Source organism: Pseudophryne corroboree, chromosome 3 (genome assembly GCF_028390025.1).
Source record: "Pseudophryne corroboree isolate aPseCor3 chromosome 3, aPseCor3.hap2, whole genome shotgun sequence".
Lineage (NCBI taxonomy): Eukaryota > Metazoa > Chordata > Amphibia > Anura > Myobatrachidae > Pseudophryne > Pseudophryne corroboree.
In genome coordinates, this window is record NC_086446.1 from 807,394,663 (window position 1) to 807,413,594 (window position 18,932).

Consider the following 18,932-nt stretch of genomic DNA (forward strand, 5'->3'; position numbering starts at 1 on the left):
ATGATGATAATGTTTTGACGTAACCATCTTCCTGGCCTGGACCATAGTGGAAATAACCCTGGAGGAAAGACCTTTTCTGGCTAGAATCTTCATCTTAACTTCCAAGCCGTCAAACGTAGCTGCTGTAAGTCTGGATAGACGAACGGACCTTGCTGAAGAAGATCCTTTTCGAAGCAGCAGAGGGCAGGAATATTCTAGAGCCATGGTTAGGAGGTCCGAATACCACACTCGTCGAGGCCAATCCGGGGCAATTAGAATTGCTTGAACGCCTTCCCTTCTTAGTCTTTTTAGAACCCTTGGGATTAGCAGTAATGGAGGGAACAGGTACACAAACTGGTACGTCCATGGTGTTGTTAGTGCATCCACTGCTACAGCCTGCAGATCCCTCGTTCTGGAACAGTAATGGTGTAGCTTATTGTTGAGATAAGAAGCCATCAGATCTATCTGCAGACAGCCCTACCGGTGAATCAACTGTTGAAAAACCTGCGGATGTAGGCACCATTCCCCATGATGGAGGTCGTGTCTGCTGAGGAAGTCTGCTTCCCAGTTGTCCACTCCTGGAATGAAAATGGCTGAGATGGCCTTTGTGTTGGCCTCCACCCAGAAGAGCATCTTTGACACTTCTCGCATTGCCGCTTTGATTCTTGTTCCTCCTTGTCGATTTATGTACGCTACTGCCGTGGCGTTGTCCGATTGAACCTGGATCGCTTGATCCCTCAGGAGATGGGTGTCACGATCCGGGTATCTGGACGCCATTTCTTACCCATCAGATGCCTCCTAAGGCTGGCTCAGCGCTCCAGGACCGGATCCCATCTGTTATCCTGATGTGTACATTCCTGTATCCTCTCCTGTCACTCTGGGACGCTGTCACAGTAAACGCCATATTACACCTGGCATGGCGTCTCCCGCGGCCTCCGCCGCCGTCCCTGAACTTCTGCATGCAGAGTGTCTGAGTGGCGATTACGTCAGCCGCGGCCTCCGCTGTGTCCGCGTGGTTGGATGTGCATCTGTCAGCCTGGCGCCTCCTGTCTCCGGTGGCCGGCGCCGCCATTACTGTTTTCATTACCACATGGATTACAAACCAAACTTCCCTCCAAGTGTCTGCATGGGCGCAGCCATCTTGGATTCTGTCAGCTGATCATTTCCACCAATCTGTTCTCAGTATTGATAATCTGCATAATTGCCTAGCCAATCCCTTCCTTGCTGCAGGTATAAATACACTGTGCCTGAGCAAGGAAGGCGTCAGTGCTTTGGTTGTCAAACCTAGTTCCTGTTTGTCTCTCTCCTGTGATTGTCTTCCAGGTTCCAGCTCCTGTCTCAAGACTTCCACCCTAGAGACCCGCACCAGCATTCCACCTGCGGTGTAGCCTGACTCTCCAATCCATTGTGGATTCATCTGTTTCCAGCTACAACATTACCTGCTTCCAGCTCAGCTTCCAGCAGAGTACAGCTTCCCTTAAAGGGCGGTGTCCTTTCTACACTTTACCACTCTCCACCGGTATTATTATTTCTCCGCTCTCAAGTTCTACATTTCAGTTCATATTTCATCGCTCCCAAGTTCATTTATTATTTAACTGGTTCCAGCCAGTATCCACTCCGTGCTAACAACAGTCTGGTTCCAGCCAGTATCCACAGCAGCTGTTTTATCTTCAGCAACCCAGCTTTTCCTGGAACACCAGCTGGCACAATCCTGGGTTATCTCCATTGCTACAGTCGGGCCTGGTAAGGACTTTCCATCTAGAAGATCATAAGAACTATCTCACACTACCAGTGCCCTGTGGCTCCTGCCATCCTGTAGTACCCAGGAACTGTATTTATTCTTTGCTGACTTTTACGTTTTCTTTTACTGCTGCTGTGTTGCGGAGTTGTCATAATAAACATCATTGACTTTTATCCAAGTTGTCGTGGTCACGCCTTCGGGCAGTTATTATTCATGTTACTTACATGTCCAGGGGTCTGATACAACCTCCCAGGTTCCGGTACATCTCAGCCCCTACAACTGAGGCTGCCTCCCGTCAGCTCAGGCCCTCAGTTGTGACAATGGGAAGCTTGCAGAAGGGCATTGTAAATTGCCCTGAGTTCCAGGATCTTTATCGGCAAAGCAGATTCCTGACTTGACAATATCCCATTGAACTGGACCCCTTGGGTCCCAGCCCCCCATCCTCGGAGGCTGGCATCCGTTGTCAGTAGAATCCATGAGTGGATACTGAAATTCCTGCCTTCGACCAGGTGAGGGACTTGTAGCCACCATAATAGAGAAATCTGGGCTTTTGGAGATAAGGTCATTTCCTGATGCATGTAAAGGTGAGACCCTGACCATTTGTCCAGCAATCCAGCTGAAATCGCCGGGCATGAAACCTGCCGTATTGGATTGCCTCGTAAGCAGCTACCATCATGCCCAGCAAGCGTATGCGAAGATGTATTGATACCCTGCGAGGACGGAGTAATGAGCGGACCATAGCTTGGTTAGTCAAGGTCTTGTCCATCGGAAGAAACACCTTTTGAGACACTGTATCCAGTATCATTCCCAGGAACTGAAGTTGTTGGGCCGGATCTGGGTGGGATTTCTTAAAATTTAAGATCCACCCATGATCCGTAATTAGGCGAGTCATCAGATCGATGCTGTGCAGTAGATGGTCCCTGGACTTAGCCTTTATCAGAAGATCATCCAAGTAGGGGACTATGTTAACTCCCATCATGCGCAGTTGCAGCATCATCTACGCCATGACCTTGGTGAAGAGCTGTGGAGAGGCCAAAGGGTAAGGCCTGAAACTGGAAATGGTTGTCCAATATTGCGAACCTGAGGTAAGCCTGATGAGGGGGCCACATGGGAATGTGCAGGTAAGCATCCTTGACATCCAGGGATTCCAGGAATTCCCCCTCCTTCAGACCGAACACCACTGCCCGCAGGGATTCCATCTTGAATTTGAACACCCATAGATATGGGTTTTAGGGACTTCAGGTTCAAGATGGGTTGCATCGAAACGTCTGGTTTTGGAACGACAAAAAGACTGGAGTAAAAACCCCTGTTGCATAACGGAGGAGGTACCGGAACCACCACTCCCATCTGCAAACGTTTTTGAATAGCCTCTTGCAAGGTAACTTTTGCTGCGGGTAAAGCTGGTAAGCCAGACTTAAAAAATCTGTGAGGAGGAAGATACTATAAACACAGGTCGAACCCGGGATTCGAATCAGTGACCCTGACATCACTGTCAGCAGGGTATGTCACTGTGGGCAGGACACTTAACCACTAGGCTATGGAGCCTGCCTTGCTTGAAATTCCAGCCGGTATCCCTGGGAAGTGGGGTCCCTCACCCAAGGATCCCGGCAGGACTTCGCCTACACGTTGGCGAAGTGTTGAAGGCGAGCACCTACCTGAAAGTCGCCTTGCTGCTGGGGCCAACCGTCACGTGGAAGGCTTAGTGGCAAGGGATCATGTGGTCTGGTCCAGGGATGCAGCAGCTGCAGGTTTATGGGACTTACCACGAGATTTTCTAGGAGTAGTGGAGACCTTGCCACATAAAAGGACTGCAAGGAGGGTCCCGTGGAAGAACGTCTAGCAGGTGGCTGAATGAAAAAATATATATATATATACACTTCGCGCGCCCTGTTGATGAAAAGGCTGCAGGATTCAGACGTGGATCTCACCAATCCACAAATATATAGAACAATGGAAAGAAGGATTCCTGCGCACTTTTCTAAAGGTACCTTAGAATATAGATCTTAAATGTCCAACAATAAATATAGTCAATTAGCATATAGTTCCAATAGGAAAAACCTTTTCGGTATATCCAGCCAGGCGATCGATGATATAGGTCACTTCTCTCACAATAACTTTTTCTGGTTCCTTCAGTTCAGATGAAGCATCCACACGGTCACTATTCCACCTTTGTTGTTATCAACCTCTTTGGGTGAATTTATGCAAAACATAAAAGGTGGAGAGACCAAAGTGTATACCATCAACTTTTATTAATTAAAAAAATATTCAGACATGCGTACCAAATATCACCTTCTAGGGAAGGCACAAAACAAAGCATGCTAGCAGGTGGTGCAGCCGATGGCAGGTAGGTAGACTTACCCACCGTTGCCTGGGAGATCCATTTATTTAACTCATCTCCAAACAAGGCATCACCTGCAAAGGGAAATTTCTACACCCATTTTGGAATCAGCGTCTGCTGACCATTGACGTAACCACAGAGTTGTGCGGGTCAAAACCGCCATAGCAGTAGTGCAGCCATTTATCTTACACAATTCTTTTATAGCTTCGCTCATAAAATTTGCAGCATCCTGTATGTGTTGCAGCAGAGTAATGACCCCATCCTGGGGCAGGGAGTCTAATCCATTAATATTATCAGACTTGACTACTACACTTACACTTGATTACTGCCCTTGAAATCCAACCATAAACTATTGTGGGGCGATGTGCTATGCCGGCTGTCGTATATATATTGCCTTTAGAGTGGTCTCAATCTCACGGTCAGCAGGATCTTTTAGGGCTATAGCCCCTGGTACCAGCAGTACCAATTTTCTAGACAGTCTGGACACAGACGTATCGACTGATGGGGGGTTTTCCCATTCCTTCCTGTCATCAGCGGGGAGGGGAAAGAAAGATAAAAATCTCTGAGGAGTTTTTAATTTTTTGTCAGGGTTCACCCATGCCTCCCTGGCCAGGGAGTTTAATTCCTTAGACACAGGAAACGTGGCTGAGGTCTTGGGTTTAACATCGTTAAAGTACAACTCTTCATCTGGTTCTGCCTCCTGATCGGGTATGTGAAGAACCTCTCTTACAGCATAAATGAGGGCCTCCACTCCTGGGGGACAGAGAGCTGTCCTCATCCATATCATCAGTGTCATCTACATCAGGCTGGTCAGAATCAGACTGGAGCACCTGTGGCAGTGAGCGTTTATGTGAAACCAACAGAGGGGGCGGAGAAGCCTTCCAGGTCTCTGCTGCTTTAGCCATACAATCAACAGACTGTTTCAACACCTGTCTCTTCTTCTTAGCTGCAGCTAGTTCTGAATTCACATTGTGAATCATGCTCTTAAAAGTATCTAGCCAGTCAGGTGCCTGTGAACTGTGTCCCTGTGGAGATACGGAGCACTGTTCACACATGAGGGACCCCGCAGAAGAAGGGGTAGAGTTACCAGCAGTACACATAACCATGTCAACAGACATATTGAACACAATCATAATGCAGCGAAAACCCACTGAAAACACCTCCCACAGACCCTACACAGCCCCTGGAGTGACACAGAGAAACGGAGACCAGCACACAATCTCAGCAGCGCAGTGTGTAAAAGTATGTGTATCACCTTAACTATGTGCAGCGGCGCTACTGCTGATGTGCTCCCCCCATGCTATGACGCCCCCCGGTACCAGTACAGAGTCTGGAACGGCGTGGGTCTGTGGAGGAGCACCGTGCATGCAGCCTTTTGTGATCCGCAGCAGCAGGAAATGGCGCCTTCCCGTCTCTGGTGCTGCTCTCCGGGAAGCCCCGCCCTCGTAATGGCGCACGGTCCCACTTAGTTTTTTATACTGGCTGAAAGGATTATACACAGTAAACGCAATGCCTACTGATAGTGAGCACCCTGTGGAGCATAAAGCCCTGTTGAGCCAGTGTAGTCCGCGGCGGGCACTGCAGCTTGTGGCCCGCGACCGCCGCGTGACATGCCGCCAAAGCGCACTGGGGACCCGCTAACCGGGACCCCAGTGTTAACACTCACCGCACCTGCGACTCTTCGGCATCTGCTAGAGGGTGGCGGCTAGCTGCTGGCGTGGGCACACACAGTAATGGTGTGTGATCAGCACCTCAGGAGCTCAGTGTCCTGTCAGCTGGGATAACGAACCATTAACCCTCAGGAGGTTGGTTCTGTCCCCCCTCTAAGTCCCACGAAGCAGGTAGACTGGTTGCCAACCAGCACTACCTGAAAATAAATAACTAAAATAAAAAATAAAGGAAACTGGAGCTCCAGAGAAATGCTCCCGGCTCCTTGGGCACATTTTTCTAAACTGGGTCTGGTAGGAGGGGCATAGAAGGGAGGAGCCAACACACACACACACACACACACACACACACACACACACACACTAAAGGTTTTAAAGTGCCAGGCTCCAGTGGACCCGATCTATACCCCATGGTACTAAAGTACAGTTCCCCAGTATCCACTAGGATGAAGAGAAATAATGTAATTGGTCTGACCACCCACCCAAGCCACCCCTGCAAAGGTGTCATGACACACAGTTTGAGAACCACTGGCATAGCTGTTTGCCGCACATCTATAGCATACCTGGTTGCAGCACAGGACATCTATAGCATACCTGGTTGCAGCACATCTATAGCATACCTGGTTGCAGCACAGGACATCTATAGCATACCTGGTTGCAGCACATCTATAGCATACCTGGTTGCAGCACAGGACCTCTATAGCATACCTGGTTGCAGCACATCTATAGCATACCTGGTTGCAGCACAGGACATCTATAGCATACCTGGTTGCAGCACATCTATAGCATACCTGGTTGCAGCACAGGACATCTATAGCATACCTGATTGCAGCACATCTGTAGCATAGCTGGTTGCAGCACAGGACATCTATAGCATACCTGGTTGCAGCACATCTATAGCATAGCTGGTTGCAGCACAGGACATCTATAGCATACCTGGTTGCAGCACAGAACATCTATAGCATACCTGGTTGCAGCACATCTATAGCATACCTGGTTGCAGCACAGGACATCTATAGCATACCTGGTTGCAGCACATCTATAGCATACCTGGTTGCAGCACAGGACCTCTATAGCATACCTGGTTGCAGCACATCTATAGCATACCTGGTTGCAGCACAGGACATCTATAGCATACCTGGTTGCAGCACATCTATAGCATACCTGGTTGCAGCACAGGACATCTATAGCATACCTGGTTGCAGCACATCTGTAGCATAGCTGGTTGCAGCACAGGACATCTATAGCATACCTGGTTGCAGCACATCTATAGCATAGCTGGTTGCAGCACAGGACATCTATAGCATACCTGGTTGCAGCACAGAACATCTATAGCATACCTGGTTGCAGCACATCTATAGCATAGCTGGTTGCAGCACATCTATAGCATAGCTGGTTGCAGCACATGACATCTAGAGCATACCTGGTTGCAGCACATCTATAGCATAGCTGGTTGCAGCACATTTATAGTATTATCGCTGGATGCGGCACATCTATAGCATAGCTGGATGTAGCACATCTATAGTATAGATGGTTGCAGCACATATATAGTATTATAGCTGGTTGCAGCACATGACATCTATTGTATAGCTGGATGCAGCACATCTATAGTATAGCGGGTTTCAGCACATCTACTATATATAAATAGCTGATTGCAGCACATGACATCAGTTGTATAGCTGGATGCAGCACATCTACTGTATAGCTGCTTGCAGCACATATATAGTATTATAGCTATATGCAGTACATCTATAGTATATCGGGTTTTAGCACATCTATAGTATAGCTGGTTGCAGTACATGACATCAATTGTATAGCTGGAAGCAGCACATCTATAGTATAGCTGGTTGCAGCACATCTACAATATTATAGCTGGATGCAGCACATCTATAGTATATCGGGTTTTAGCACATCTATAGTATAGCTGGTTGCAGTACATGACATCAATTGTATAGCTGGAAGCAGCACATCTATAGTATAGCTGGTTGCAGCACATCTACAATATTATAGCTGGATGCAGCACATCTATAGTATATCGGGTTTTAGCACATCTATAGTATAGCTGGTTGCAGTACATGACATCAATTGTATAGCTGGAAGCAGCACATCTATAGTATGGCTGGCTGCAGCACATCTATAGTATAATAGCTGGATGCAGCACATCTATAGTATAGCTGGCTGCAGCACATCTATAGTAGTATAGCTGGATGCAGCACATCTATAGTATTATAGCTGGATGCAGCACATCTATAGTATAGCTGGATGCAGCACATCCAGAATCCATTTCAAGCTTCTCACACTCACTTACAAAGCCCTCACCCACTCCTCTCCCATCTACATCTCTGACATTATCTCCCTTTACTCTCCCACCCGTCCTCTTTGCTCCGCTAATGCACGCCACCTCTCCTGCCTACGGATTACTTCCTCCCACTCCTACCTCCAAGATCTCTCACATGCTGCACCACTTCTCTGGAATTCCCTACCTCTCCCCCTCAGACTCTCCACCTCTCTACAAAACTTCAAACGGGTTTACAAGACCCACTTCTTCACCAAACCCAGCCAAATCTCATCCTAAACCTCTGTTCCACGCTCTCTATGTACCCTGTCTGTGTCACCCCTGTCTGTCTGCCCCTCCCCTTTAGAATGTAAGCTCTCACGAATAGGCCCCTCTTCCCTCATGTGCTTATCCCTTTTCTTACTCTTCAAATCCAGCAGTATTCTGCCACCTGGTACTTATTCCAGTATCATCTGCTGATGTAGTTATGTCTATAAAACCTGTACTTGTCCTATATTGTCGTTAACTGTAAGTTGCTGTTTTCCTGTTTTGATTATTTGTTTATGTACTCTAATTGGGTGCTGCAGAACCCTTGTGGCGCCATATAAATAAAGGATGATAATAATAATCTATAGTATGCAGCACATCTATTATATAGCTGGATGCAGCACATCTACAGTATAGCTGGATGCAGCACATCTATAGTATAGCTGGATGCAGCACATCTATAGTATAGCTGGATGCAGCACACCTATAGTATAGCTGGATGCAGCACATCTATAGTATAGCTGGATGCAGCACACCTATAGTATAGCTGGATGCAGCACATCTATAGTATAGCTGGATGCAGCACACCTATAGTATAGCTGGATGCAGCACATCTATAGTATAGCTGGATGCAGCACACCTATAGTATAGCTGGATGCAGCACATCTATAGTATAGCTGGATGCAGCACACCTATAGTATAGCTGGATGCAGGGCCGGTTCTGGCGCTCTGAGCGCCCCGGGCGGCAATAGGGGGCGTGGCTTCGTACAGGGGTGTGGTCATTTACGCCCCCTGTACAGACTGAAATGATGTGCGGTGCGCGATGACGTTATCGCGCACCGCACAGGAAAGGTCCTCTCCACGAAGGGAAACTAGACGCGTACGCGTCTACTTTCCCTTCACAGCGGCAGCGGGGGGGCAGCGGGCAGCGGCAGCAGGTGGGCAGCGGGGGGCACACAGCAGCAGCGGATCTTGCCCTGGTGCGGCGCCCTCCGGATGGTTCCCTGCGCCCTCCGGAAGGCGGCGCCCCGGATAAAAATCCTGCTTGCCCGTGGCAAGATCCACTACTGGCTGGATGCAGCAAACCTATAGTATAGCTGAATGCAGCACATCTATAGTATAGCTGGATGCAGTACATCTATAGTATAAATAAAGGATGATAATAATAATCTATAGTATGCAGCACATCTATAATATAGCTGGATGCAGCACATCTATAGTATAGCTGGATGCAGCACATCTATAGTATAACTGGATGCAGCACATCTATAGTATAGCTGGATGCAGCACATCTATAGTATAGCTGGATGCAGCACATCTATAGTATAGCTGGATGCAGCACATCTATAGTATAACTGGATGCAGCACATCTATAGTATAGCTGAATGCAGCACACCTATAGTATAGCTGGATGCAGCACACCTATAGTATAGCTGGATGCAGCACATCTATAGCATGGAATCACAAGGCCTGGCAACAGATTCATAATCCTCATTCACTTCAATACACTTGTGTCTTTAGCTGGCGACCTACCCTTCTTCTAGCTCTACATAACCTCACCCTGTTCCTGCACAAACATTTCCCCACACTCCCGCCCACTGGCTGATGCAGCATCATTTCCCCACACTCCCGCCCGCTGGCTGATGCAGCCTCATTTCCCCACACTCCCGCCCGCTGGCTGATGCAGCCTCATTTCCCCACACTACCGCCCGCTGGCTGATGCAGCATCATTTCCCCACACTCCCGCCCGCTGGCTGATGCAGCCTCATTTCCCCACACTACCGCCCGCTGGCTGATGCAGCATCATTTCCCCACACTCCCGCCCGCTGGCTGATGCAGCATCATTTCCCCACACTCCCGCCCGCTGGCTGATGCAGCATAATTTCCCCACACTCCCGCCCGCTGGCTGATGCAGCCTCATTTCCCCACACTACCGCCCGCTGGCTGATGCAGCATCATTTCCCCACACTCCCGCCCGCTGGCTGATGCAGCATCATTTTCCCACACTCCCGCCCGCTGGCTGATGCAGCATCATTTCCCCACACTTCCACCCGCTGGCTGATGCAGCATCATTTCCCCACACTCCCACCCGCTGGCTGATGCAGCATCATTTCCCCACACTCCCACCCGCTGATGCAGCATAATTTCCCCACACTCCCGCCCGCTGGCTGATGCAGCATAATTTCCCCACACTCCCGCCCGCTGGCTGATGCAGCATCATTTCCCCACACTCCTGCCCGCTGGCTGATGCAGCATCATTTCCCCACATTCCCGCCCGCTGGCTGATGCAGCATCATTTCCCCACACTCCCGCCCGCTGGCTGATGCAGCATCATTTCCCCACACTCCCGCCCGCTGGCTGATGCAGCATCATTTCCCCACACTCCAGCCCGCTGGCTGATGCAGCATCATTTCCCCACACTCCCGCCCGCTGGCTGATGCAGCATAATTTCCCCACACTCCCACCCGCTGGCTGATGCAGCATAATTTCCCCACTCCCGCCCGCTGGCTGATGCAGCATCATTTCCCCACACTCCCGCCCGCTGGCTGATGCAGCATCATTTCCCCACATTCCCGCCCGCTGGCTGATGCAGCATCATTTCCCCACACTCCCGCCCGCTGAAGCAGCATCATTTCCCCACACTCCCGCCCGCTGGCTGATGCAGCATCATTTCGGAATATGCTGTGCTATATAACAAACTGTAAATAAAAAGAAATATTAATACATATTAATTAGCTCAGACCAAGATGTTGGCGCTACTTGGATAAGTACTTTCACTTGTGCACATAGAGAAGCAGTGTTTTTGTGGTATGGCCCTTAACAAGAATTTACCTGATAATTGAATATTTTTTTCACTCTGTACTTTTTGTACATGGAGTCTGGGTGAGCGGCCGAAATACAGATCTTTCATTTTCCAAACTCCCTGCATGCACATTACCCAGGGGCGGGACAGTGCACTGTCAGACCCCTTCATGTCCAGGCCCCTTATACCACTGGGCCCCACCCACCTCACCTCCAGGCCTCTTATACCACTGGGCCCTACTCACCTCCAGGCCCCCTATATCACTAGGCCCCATTCACCTCACCTACCGGACTCCTATACCACTGGGTCCTTCTTACCTCCAGGCCCCCTATATCACTGGGCCACACTCCCCTCAATTCCAGGCCTCCTACACCACTGGGCCCCACTCACCTCACCTCCAGGCCTCCTATACCACTGGGCCCTACTCACCTCACCTCCAAGCCTCCTATACCACTGGGCCCTACTCGCCTCACCTCCAGGCCTCCTATACCATTGGACCTACTCACTTCCAGGACCACTATACCATTGGTCCCCACTCACCTCACCTCCTGGCCCCCCATACCTCTGGGTCCCACTCACCTCACCTCCAGGCCCACTCATCTCCAGGCCCCTTATACAACTGGGCCCCCTCACCTCACCACCAGGCCCCCTCATCTCCAGGTCCTCCATACCTCTGGGCCCCACTCACCTCATCTCCAGTTCCCCTTGCCTCAGGGTGCCCCTCAATTCTAGGTCCTTCTCACATTTTAGGAAATTCTATCCTTTCTTATTGCTGTATATAATATAGTGTATATCATATACCATATAGTGTATATCATATAACATATAGTGTATATCATATAACATATAGTGTATATCATATACCATATAGTGTATATCATATACCATATAGTGTATATCATATAACATATAGTGTATATCATATACCATATAGTGCATAGCGGCAATAAGAAATAATTTTTCGGGGGACTGTATAAATATACATTGTAGGGACATGTCCCACTATCACTTTGCTTATAGGGTCAGACGCAGGGTTGTTATGGCTCAGACTCCCTCATTGGACCACGCAGCTGCAAGCGTTGGATAAAGGAGGGGATTCTTCATATCCTACTCCCGAAGATTTTGCACAAATGCCGCCCATTGGCTACAACGGCTAACGCTGTCTAAAGATTGCGCCATCTCTCAGGGACAGAAAGCGATGCTGCTTAGAGCTTGGTACATGTCCCAGTTTAGCCGCCCCTATACGAGGTCCCCCCTATAAGCGCTGGGGACCGCGTCAGTTATCAGTGACCTCTTCATACATTGCTGGGATACCACTAATACGCAGCCTCGTTGTGTTATAGACTCACATTGAGAATTGTTGCCTCTGATTTGGCTGCAGAAATGACAGAGAAATCATTTTCCACCCTATAAAGATCCTGAGCTGCGCACTCGTTCGCAGGGTCCCGCAGCCGCCGCACTACTGACATGCTGCGAAGTTGGGGGGGGGTAAAGCGGGGCGGTAATGAAAACAGTCGCAGATTACCTGTTTGAGGGTTTTTGCTGCCCATTCCGATTACGCTTAAACTTCCTGAGATGGGCGATGACTGCGACCGATGGTCGCCATGGTGATCCGCTGCCGCTTTGTTGGACGCAGCACTCACATTTGTCATGTCGGCGTCTTGTGTGTTGACACGCTTCCTGCGACATTGGCATAATTTACTGTGATATTATGAATAAAAGCGCACAGTAAACGGGAAGCGTATAAATGAATGAATGCGACGGTATTCCTGTGGTAGCGGGACGGGCAGTATCCGCCATGCGCATTTATTATTATTGTTATTTATATAGCGCCGCCAATGACGCAGACTGTTTATCAGTCACGTAGTCCTTGCCGCAGTGGAGCGTACAGTCTATGATTCAGAGTTGTACGCAGTGGTGATACTTGCGGAGGTGAGCCGTCACTGGTCGCACTGCGCGCGCGGAAGGTACCGTAGAGATGCCGCTCGCAGTGAGGATTTATTTGCAAAGTGATTGGTGGCCAGGGTGCGTTTGCAGGAGGTAACGGAGATTGTCAACAATAACGCAGACGTGTCATAACCGTTTTACAACTGCGATCCTGTACGTAGAAGACACGGGGCCAGAATCTCCGTCCCCGTGGGCATTCTACTCGGCCATACGGTAACCGATTATCGGAGGATCTGCGATTGTCGCTGCGTGTTGTTCACGCTGGGATCTGCAAGCTGCCGGTGGTCGTCCTTATAGAGCAGAGGTCCTCAAACTTGGTCCTCGGAGGCACACACAGTGCATGTTTTGCAGGTAACCCAGCAGGTGCACAGGTGTATTAATTACTCACTGACACATTTTAAAAGGTCCACAGGTGGAGCTAATTATTTCACTTGTGATTCTGTGAGGAGACCTGCAAAACATGCACTGTGTGGGCCCCCGAGGACAGAGTTTGAGGACCTCTGCTATAGAGCATCAGCGCGTAACTCTGCATACAAACTCAGCCCGACATTCCCCGGACACACACATACACACTCGGGATAGTGTAGTCAGCAACCAGTATGCTACTGGAGTGTGGGAGGAAACTGGAACACCTGGAGCAAACCCAGGGAGAACCCAGGGAGAACATACAAACTCTGCACAGATAGGGTCTGGATAGAATCGCACCCCTGACCCCAGCATTGACCCCTGATCCTTCCAGCTGGACCACATATGGTGTGAACAGATTGATTTCCTGGTAGAGGGGGGGGTGGGGTCCCCAAATCCATGATATAGGAATGAATGTACTAATAATAAGACAATGAGATATTTCCTCTGTATAGCGCCTTCCATGTTAGATAGCTACACATAGTAATGACAGACCCCGGGCCCAGGCACCATACAGTCAGAGTACCCCTAACGCCTGCTTCCACGTTCAGGACACACATCAATATCACATTATAAACATGTACAGTGCATAGAAGACAGTGATACAGAAAGCAATACTGGCTACGTGTCCATGCCAGCTCACACCCCAAATCACCCTACACCAGGGACCCCACACACAACGTGATGTCCACAGACGGCCCCAGCACTGACCTTGGCACCATCTTACTGCACAGGGGGTGTGTAGCCCCTTCCACCACTGCCCGCAAGAGGAGGGCCCTGCCTGTCACACGTGTGTCTGATAAAAACCACATTATTAATAGTGAGAGGCAATTATCCCTAGGCCCGGCAGACGCAGCCTGAGACTCCGGGAAATAAGACGGGCAGCTGTGCATGAATGAAGATAACCCTAATTTCATGTCACAGGTGACAGCAGACCTGGGTGACCCCCCCCTGGTGCGCCTGGATGACAGAGGCCTGGGAGCCTGGCAGGGGATAACGCAGACACGACTCATAGAATGAGGGAGATATCCCCTGTGAGGCTGGACCACACTCACCGTGCATCTGATGATCACTGGAGGGGCTGCAGCACAATATAAGGCCAAGAGGCTGGGAATGCAGGGATGCTGGGAGCAGGTGCATGCAGCAAGGCTGGACCAGCCTGCGGCATCCTCTCCATCCTCACTTACCCTCTCTGGCTTTCAGCAGGACCGTGTTAGCCACAATATTTTCCAGCTCCATTGACAGGCTCTGTGTGCAAGGTAGCAATGCAGCAGCTGAGGAGGCGACAGGAGGGGATGGGAGTGAGATGGGAGGGGGAGCCGGGGAAGGAGGAGGGAGTGAGGAGAAGACAGGAGGGGGGGGTGTGAGGTGAGACAGGGGTGCACACTACATACTACATGCAGCCATGTATGGTGAGTGGGTGACAGGAGGAGGCGGCAGCGGTGTCTGAGGGGACATCCAGCCGTGCATCACACACTGTGCCCCTCTCAGTACATCCCGTCCTGCCACTATGGTGCCATGTTCCCTGCATCTGCCAGGCTGGTCACACAGTGTGCTGGTGAGGTGTCAGGGCGCCCCCCGCTGGCCGCCTCATCCCTGTCACTCTGCCTGACACTCATGTGTCACAAAGTACCAGCACGGAACATCCGTTTCCAGGCAGCAGAATGATGGCACGTACAGTGTACCATTATATATATCTCTGTATACAGAACATCGCTTCAGTGTCTAGCACTACAAGGACAAAGAATTCCCTGTGGTAGGGGACCACGGATATTACAAGTCACTCAGCAATTCTGTGGCCTGTACAATTACACATACAGTATAACAATATATATATATATATATATATATATATAGAGAGAGAGATACATACATACATACATATATATATATATATATATATATATACAGAACATCACTTCAGTGTCCATCACTACAAGGACAACGGCATTCCCTGTGGTAGGAGACCACGGATATTACAAGTCACTCAGTAATTCTGTGGCCTGTACAATTACACATACAGCCTTATGCATTATATATGGTGACCTATCAGTATGGAATGCATTGTTCCTGATATAACCAGCAATATCAGTTATATCATATTAATGCAGGTCATATTATTATTATTATTATATACATCATAGGACAAGTACAGTGTAAGTAACACTGACATAAGTACCGGGCAGCAGAAAACCGCGGGATTAGGTACCGTCAAGGATGTTGAAGTAAGAAAAGGATAAAGGATGTCAGGGTTGAGAGCAGGGGTGTAACTAGAACTTTGGGGGCCCCATAGCAAAATCTTGAAAGCCCCCCCACACACCATTGTCAATACAATGACCCTTACGGGAGCAGGAAAGAGAGAGAGAGAGAGTGAGGGGAGCGAGCAAGAGTGTTAGGGTAGGAGGGAGGGAGAGAGAAAGAAAGAGAAAAAGAGGGGCGCAAAAGAGAGTGAGAGTGTCAGGGAGAGAGGAGGAGAGAGAACGAGAGAGAGAGGGTGTAAGGGAGGGAGAGAGAGTGATAGTGTCAGGGAGAGAGAGAGAGAACGAGAGGGTGTAAGGGAGAGAGTGGGAGAGAGAACGAGAAAGAGAGGGTGTAAGGGAGGGAGAGAGAGTGTCAGAGAGGGAGAAAGAGTGATAGTGTCAGGGAGAGAATGAGAGAGATAGAGAGGGTATAAGGGAGGGAGAGAAAGAGAGCGTCAGAGAGGGAGAGAGAGTGATAGTGTCAGGAAGATAGAGAGAGAGAACGAGAGGGTGTAAGGGAGAGAGAGAGAGTGTGTGTCAGGGAGAGAGAATGAGAAAGAGAGGGTGTTAGGGAGGGAGAGAGAGAGAGTGTCAGAGAGGGAGAGAGATTGATAGTGTCGGGGAGAGAGAGAACGAGAGAGAGAGAGAGAGGGTATAAGGGAGGGAGAGAAAGTGTCAGAGAGGGAGAGAGAGTGATAGTGTCAGAGAGAGAGGGGGAGAGAGAACGAGAAAGAGAGAGGGTATAAGGGAGGGAGAGAAAGAGAGAGAGTGTCAGAGAGTGAAAGTGTCAGGGAGAGAGAGAAACAAAAGGGTGTAAGGGAGAGAGAGAGAGAGAGAGAGAGAACGAGAATGCGAGGGTGTAAGGGAGGGAGAGAAAGAGAGAGTGTCAGAGAGGGAGAGAGAGTGATAGTGTCAGGGAGAGAGAACGAGAGAGAGGGTATAAGTGAGGGAGAGAAAGAGTCAGAGAGGGAGAGAGAGTGATAGTGTCAGGGAAAGAGAGGGAGAGAAAGAGAGAGAGGGTGTAAGGGAGGGAGAGAGAGTGTCAGAGAGGGAGAGAGAGTGATAGTGTCAGGAAGAGAAAGAGAGAGAGGGTGTAAGGGAGGGAGAGAAAGAGTGTCAGAGAGGGAGAGAGAGTGATAGTGTCAGGGAGAGAGGGGGAGAGAGAACGAGAGAGAGAGAGGGTGTAAAGGAGGGTGAGAAAGAGTGTCAGAGAGGGAGAGAGATTGATAGTGTCGGGGGGAGAGAGGACGAGAGAGAGAGAGAGGGTATAAGGGAGGGAGATAAAGAGAGTGTCAGAGAGGGAGAGAGAGTGATAGTGTCAGGGAGAAAGGGGAAGAGAGAACAAGAGAGAGAGGGTGTAAGGGAGGGAGAGAGAGATCGTCAGAGAGGGACAGAGAGTGATAGTGTCAGGGAGAGAGAACGAGAGAGAGAGGGTGTAAGGGAGGGTGAGAAAGAGAGTGTCAGAGACAGAGAGTGATAGTGTCAGGGAGAGAGAACGAGAGAGGGTGTAAGGGAGGGAGAGAGATCGTCATAGAGGGAAAGAGAGTGTCAGGGAGAGAGAACGCGCGAGAGAGAGAGAGAGAGAGGGTGTAAAGGAGGGTGAGAAAGAGAGTGTCAGACGGAGAGAGAGTGATAGTGTCAGGGAGAGAGAGAATGAGAGGGTGTAAGGGAGAGAGAGAGTGAGGGAGAGAGTGGGAGAGAGAACGAGAAAGAGAGGGTGTAAGGGAGGGAGAGAAAGATTGTCAGAGAGGGAGAGAGAGTGATAGTGTCAGGAAGAGAGAGAATGAGAGGGTGTAAGGGATGGAGAGAGAGTCAGGGAGAGAGTGGGAGAGAGAACGAGAAAGAGAGGGTGTAAGGGAGGGAGAGAAAGATCGTCAGAGAGGGAGAAAGAGTGATAGTGTCAGGGAGAGAGAATGAGAGAGATAGAGAGGGTATAAGGGAGGGAGAGAAAGAGTGTCAGAGAGGGAGAGAGAGTGATAGTGTCAGGAAGATAGAGAGAGAGAACGAGAGGGTGTAAGGGAGAGAGAGAGAGTGTGTCAGGGAGAGAGAACGAGAGAGAGAGAGGGTATAAGGGAGGGAGAGAGAGTGTCAGAGAGGGAGAGAGAGTGATAGTGTCAGAGAGAGGAGGAGAGAGAACGAGAAAGAGAGAGGGTATAAGGGAGGGAGAGAAAGAGAGAGTGTCAGAGAGTGAAAGTGTCAGGGAGAGAGAGAGAGAAAACGAAAGGGTGTAAGGGAGAGAGAGAGAGATAGAGAGAGTGGGAGAGAGAACGAGAAAGAGAGGGTGTAAGGGAGGGAGAGAAAGAGAGAGTGTCAGAGAGGGAGAGAGAGTGATAGTGTCAGGGAGAGAGAACGAGAGAGAGAGAGGGTATAAGTGAGGGAGAGAAAGAGTCAGAGAGGGAGAGAGTGATAGTGTCAGGGAAAGAGAGGGAGAGAAAGAGAGAGAGGGTGTAAGGGAGGGAGAGAAAGAGAGTGTCAGAGAGGGAGAGAGAGTGATAGTGTCAGGAAGAGAGAGGGAGAGAAAGAGAGAGAGGGTGTAAGGGAGGGAGAGAAAGAGTGTCAGAGAGGGAGAGAGAGTGATAGTGTCAGGGAGAGAGGGGGAGAGAGAACGAGAGAGAGAGAGAGAGAGAGAGGGTGTAAAGGAGGGTGAGAAAGAGTGTCAGAGAGGGATAGAGATTGATAGTGTCGGGGAGAGAGTGAACAAGAGAGAGAGAGGGTATAAGGGAGGGAGAGAAAGAGTGTCAGACGGAGAGAGAACGCGCGAGAGAGAGAGAGAGAGAGGGTGTAAGGGAGGGTGAGAAAGAGTGTCAGACGGAGAGAGAGTGATAGTGTCAGGGAGAGAGAGAATGAGAGGGTGTAAGGGAGAGAGAGAGAGTGTCAGGGAGAAAGGGGAAGAGAGAACAAGAGAGAGAGGGTGTAAGGGAGGGAGAGAGAGATCGTCAGAGAGGGACAGAGAGTGATAGTGTCAGGGAGAGAGAACGAGAGAGAGAGGGTGTAAGGGAGGGTGAGAAAGAGAGTGTCAGAGACAGAGAGTGATAGTGTCAGGGAGAGAGAACGAGAGAGGGTGTAAGGGAGGGAGAGAGATCGTCATAGAGGGAAAGAGAGTGAGTGTCAGGGAGAGAGAACGCGAGAGAGAGAGAGAGAGGGTGTAAGGGAGGGTGAGAAAGAGAGTGTCAGACGGAGAGAGAGTGATAGTGTCAGGGGGAGAGAGAATGAGAGGGTGTAGGAGAGAGAGAGAGAGAGTCAGGGAGAGAGTGGGAGAGAGAACGAGAA

At 49.7% G+C, this 18,932-nt stretch overlaps 1 protein-coding gene across 1 annotated transcript in view; it reads right to left on the minus strand.

Annotated features, from left to right (window-relative positions):
• GRK5 (G protein-coupled receptor kinase 5) overlaps positions 1–14,957 on the minus strand; it is a 269,390-nt gene extending 254,433 nt beyond the window's left edge. The window contains exon 1 of the mRNA XM_063962703.1: positions 14,610–14,957. Coding sequence (XP_063818773.1) covers positions 14,610–14,661 — 52 coding nt within the window. The 5' untranslated portion in view covers positions 14,662–14,957. The remainder of the gene's footprint in view (positions 1–14,609) is intronic.
• Positions 14,958–18,932: the final 3,975 nt, after the last annotated feature.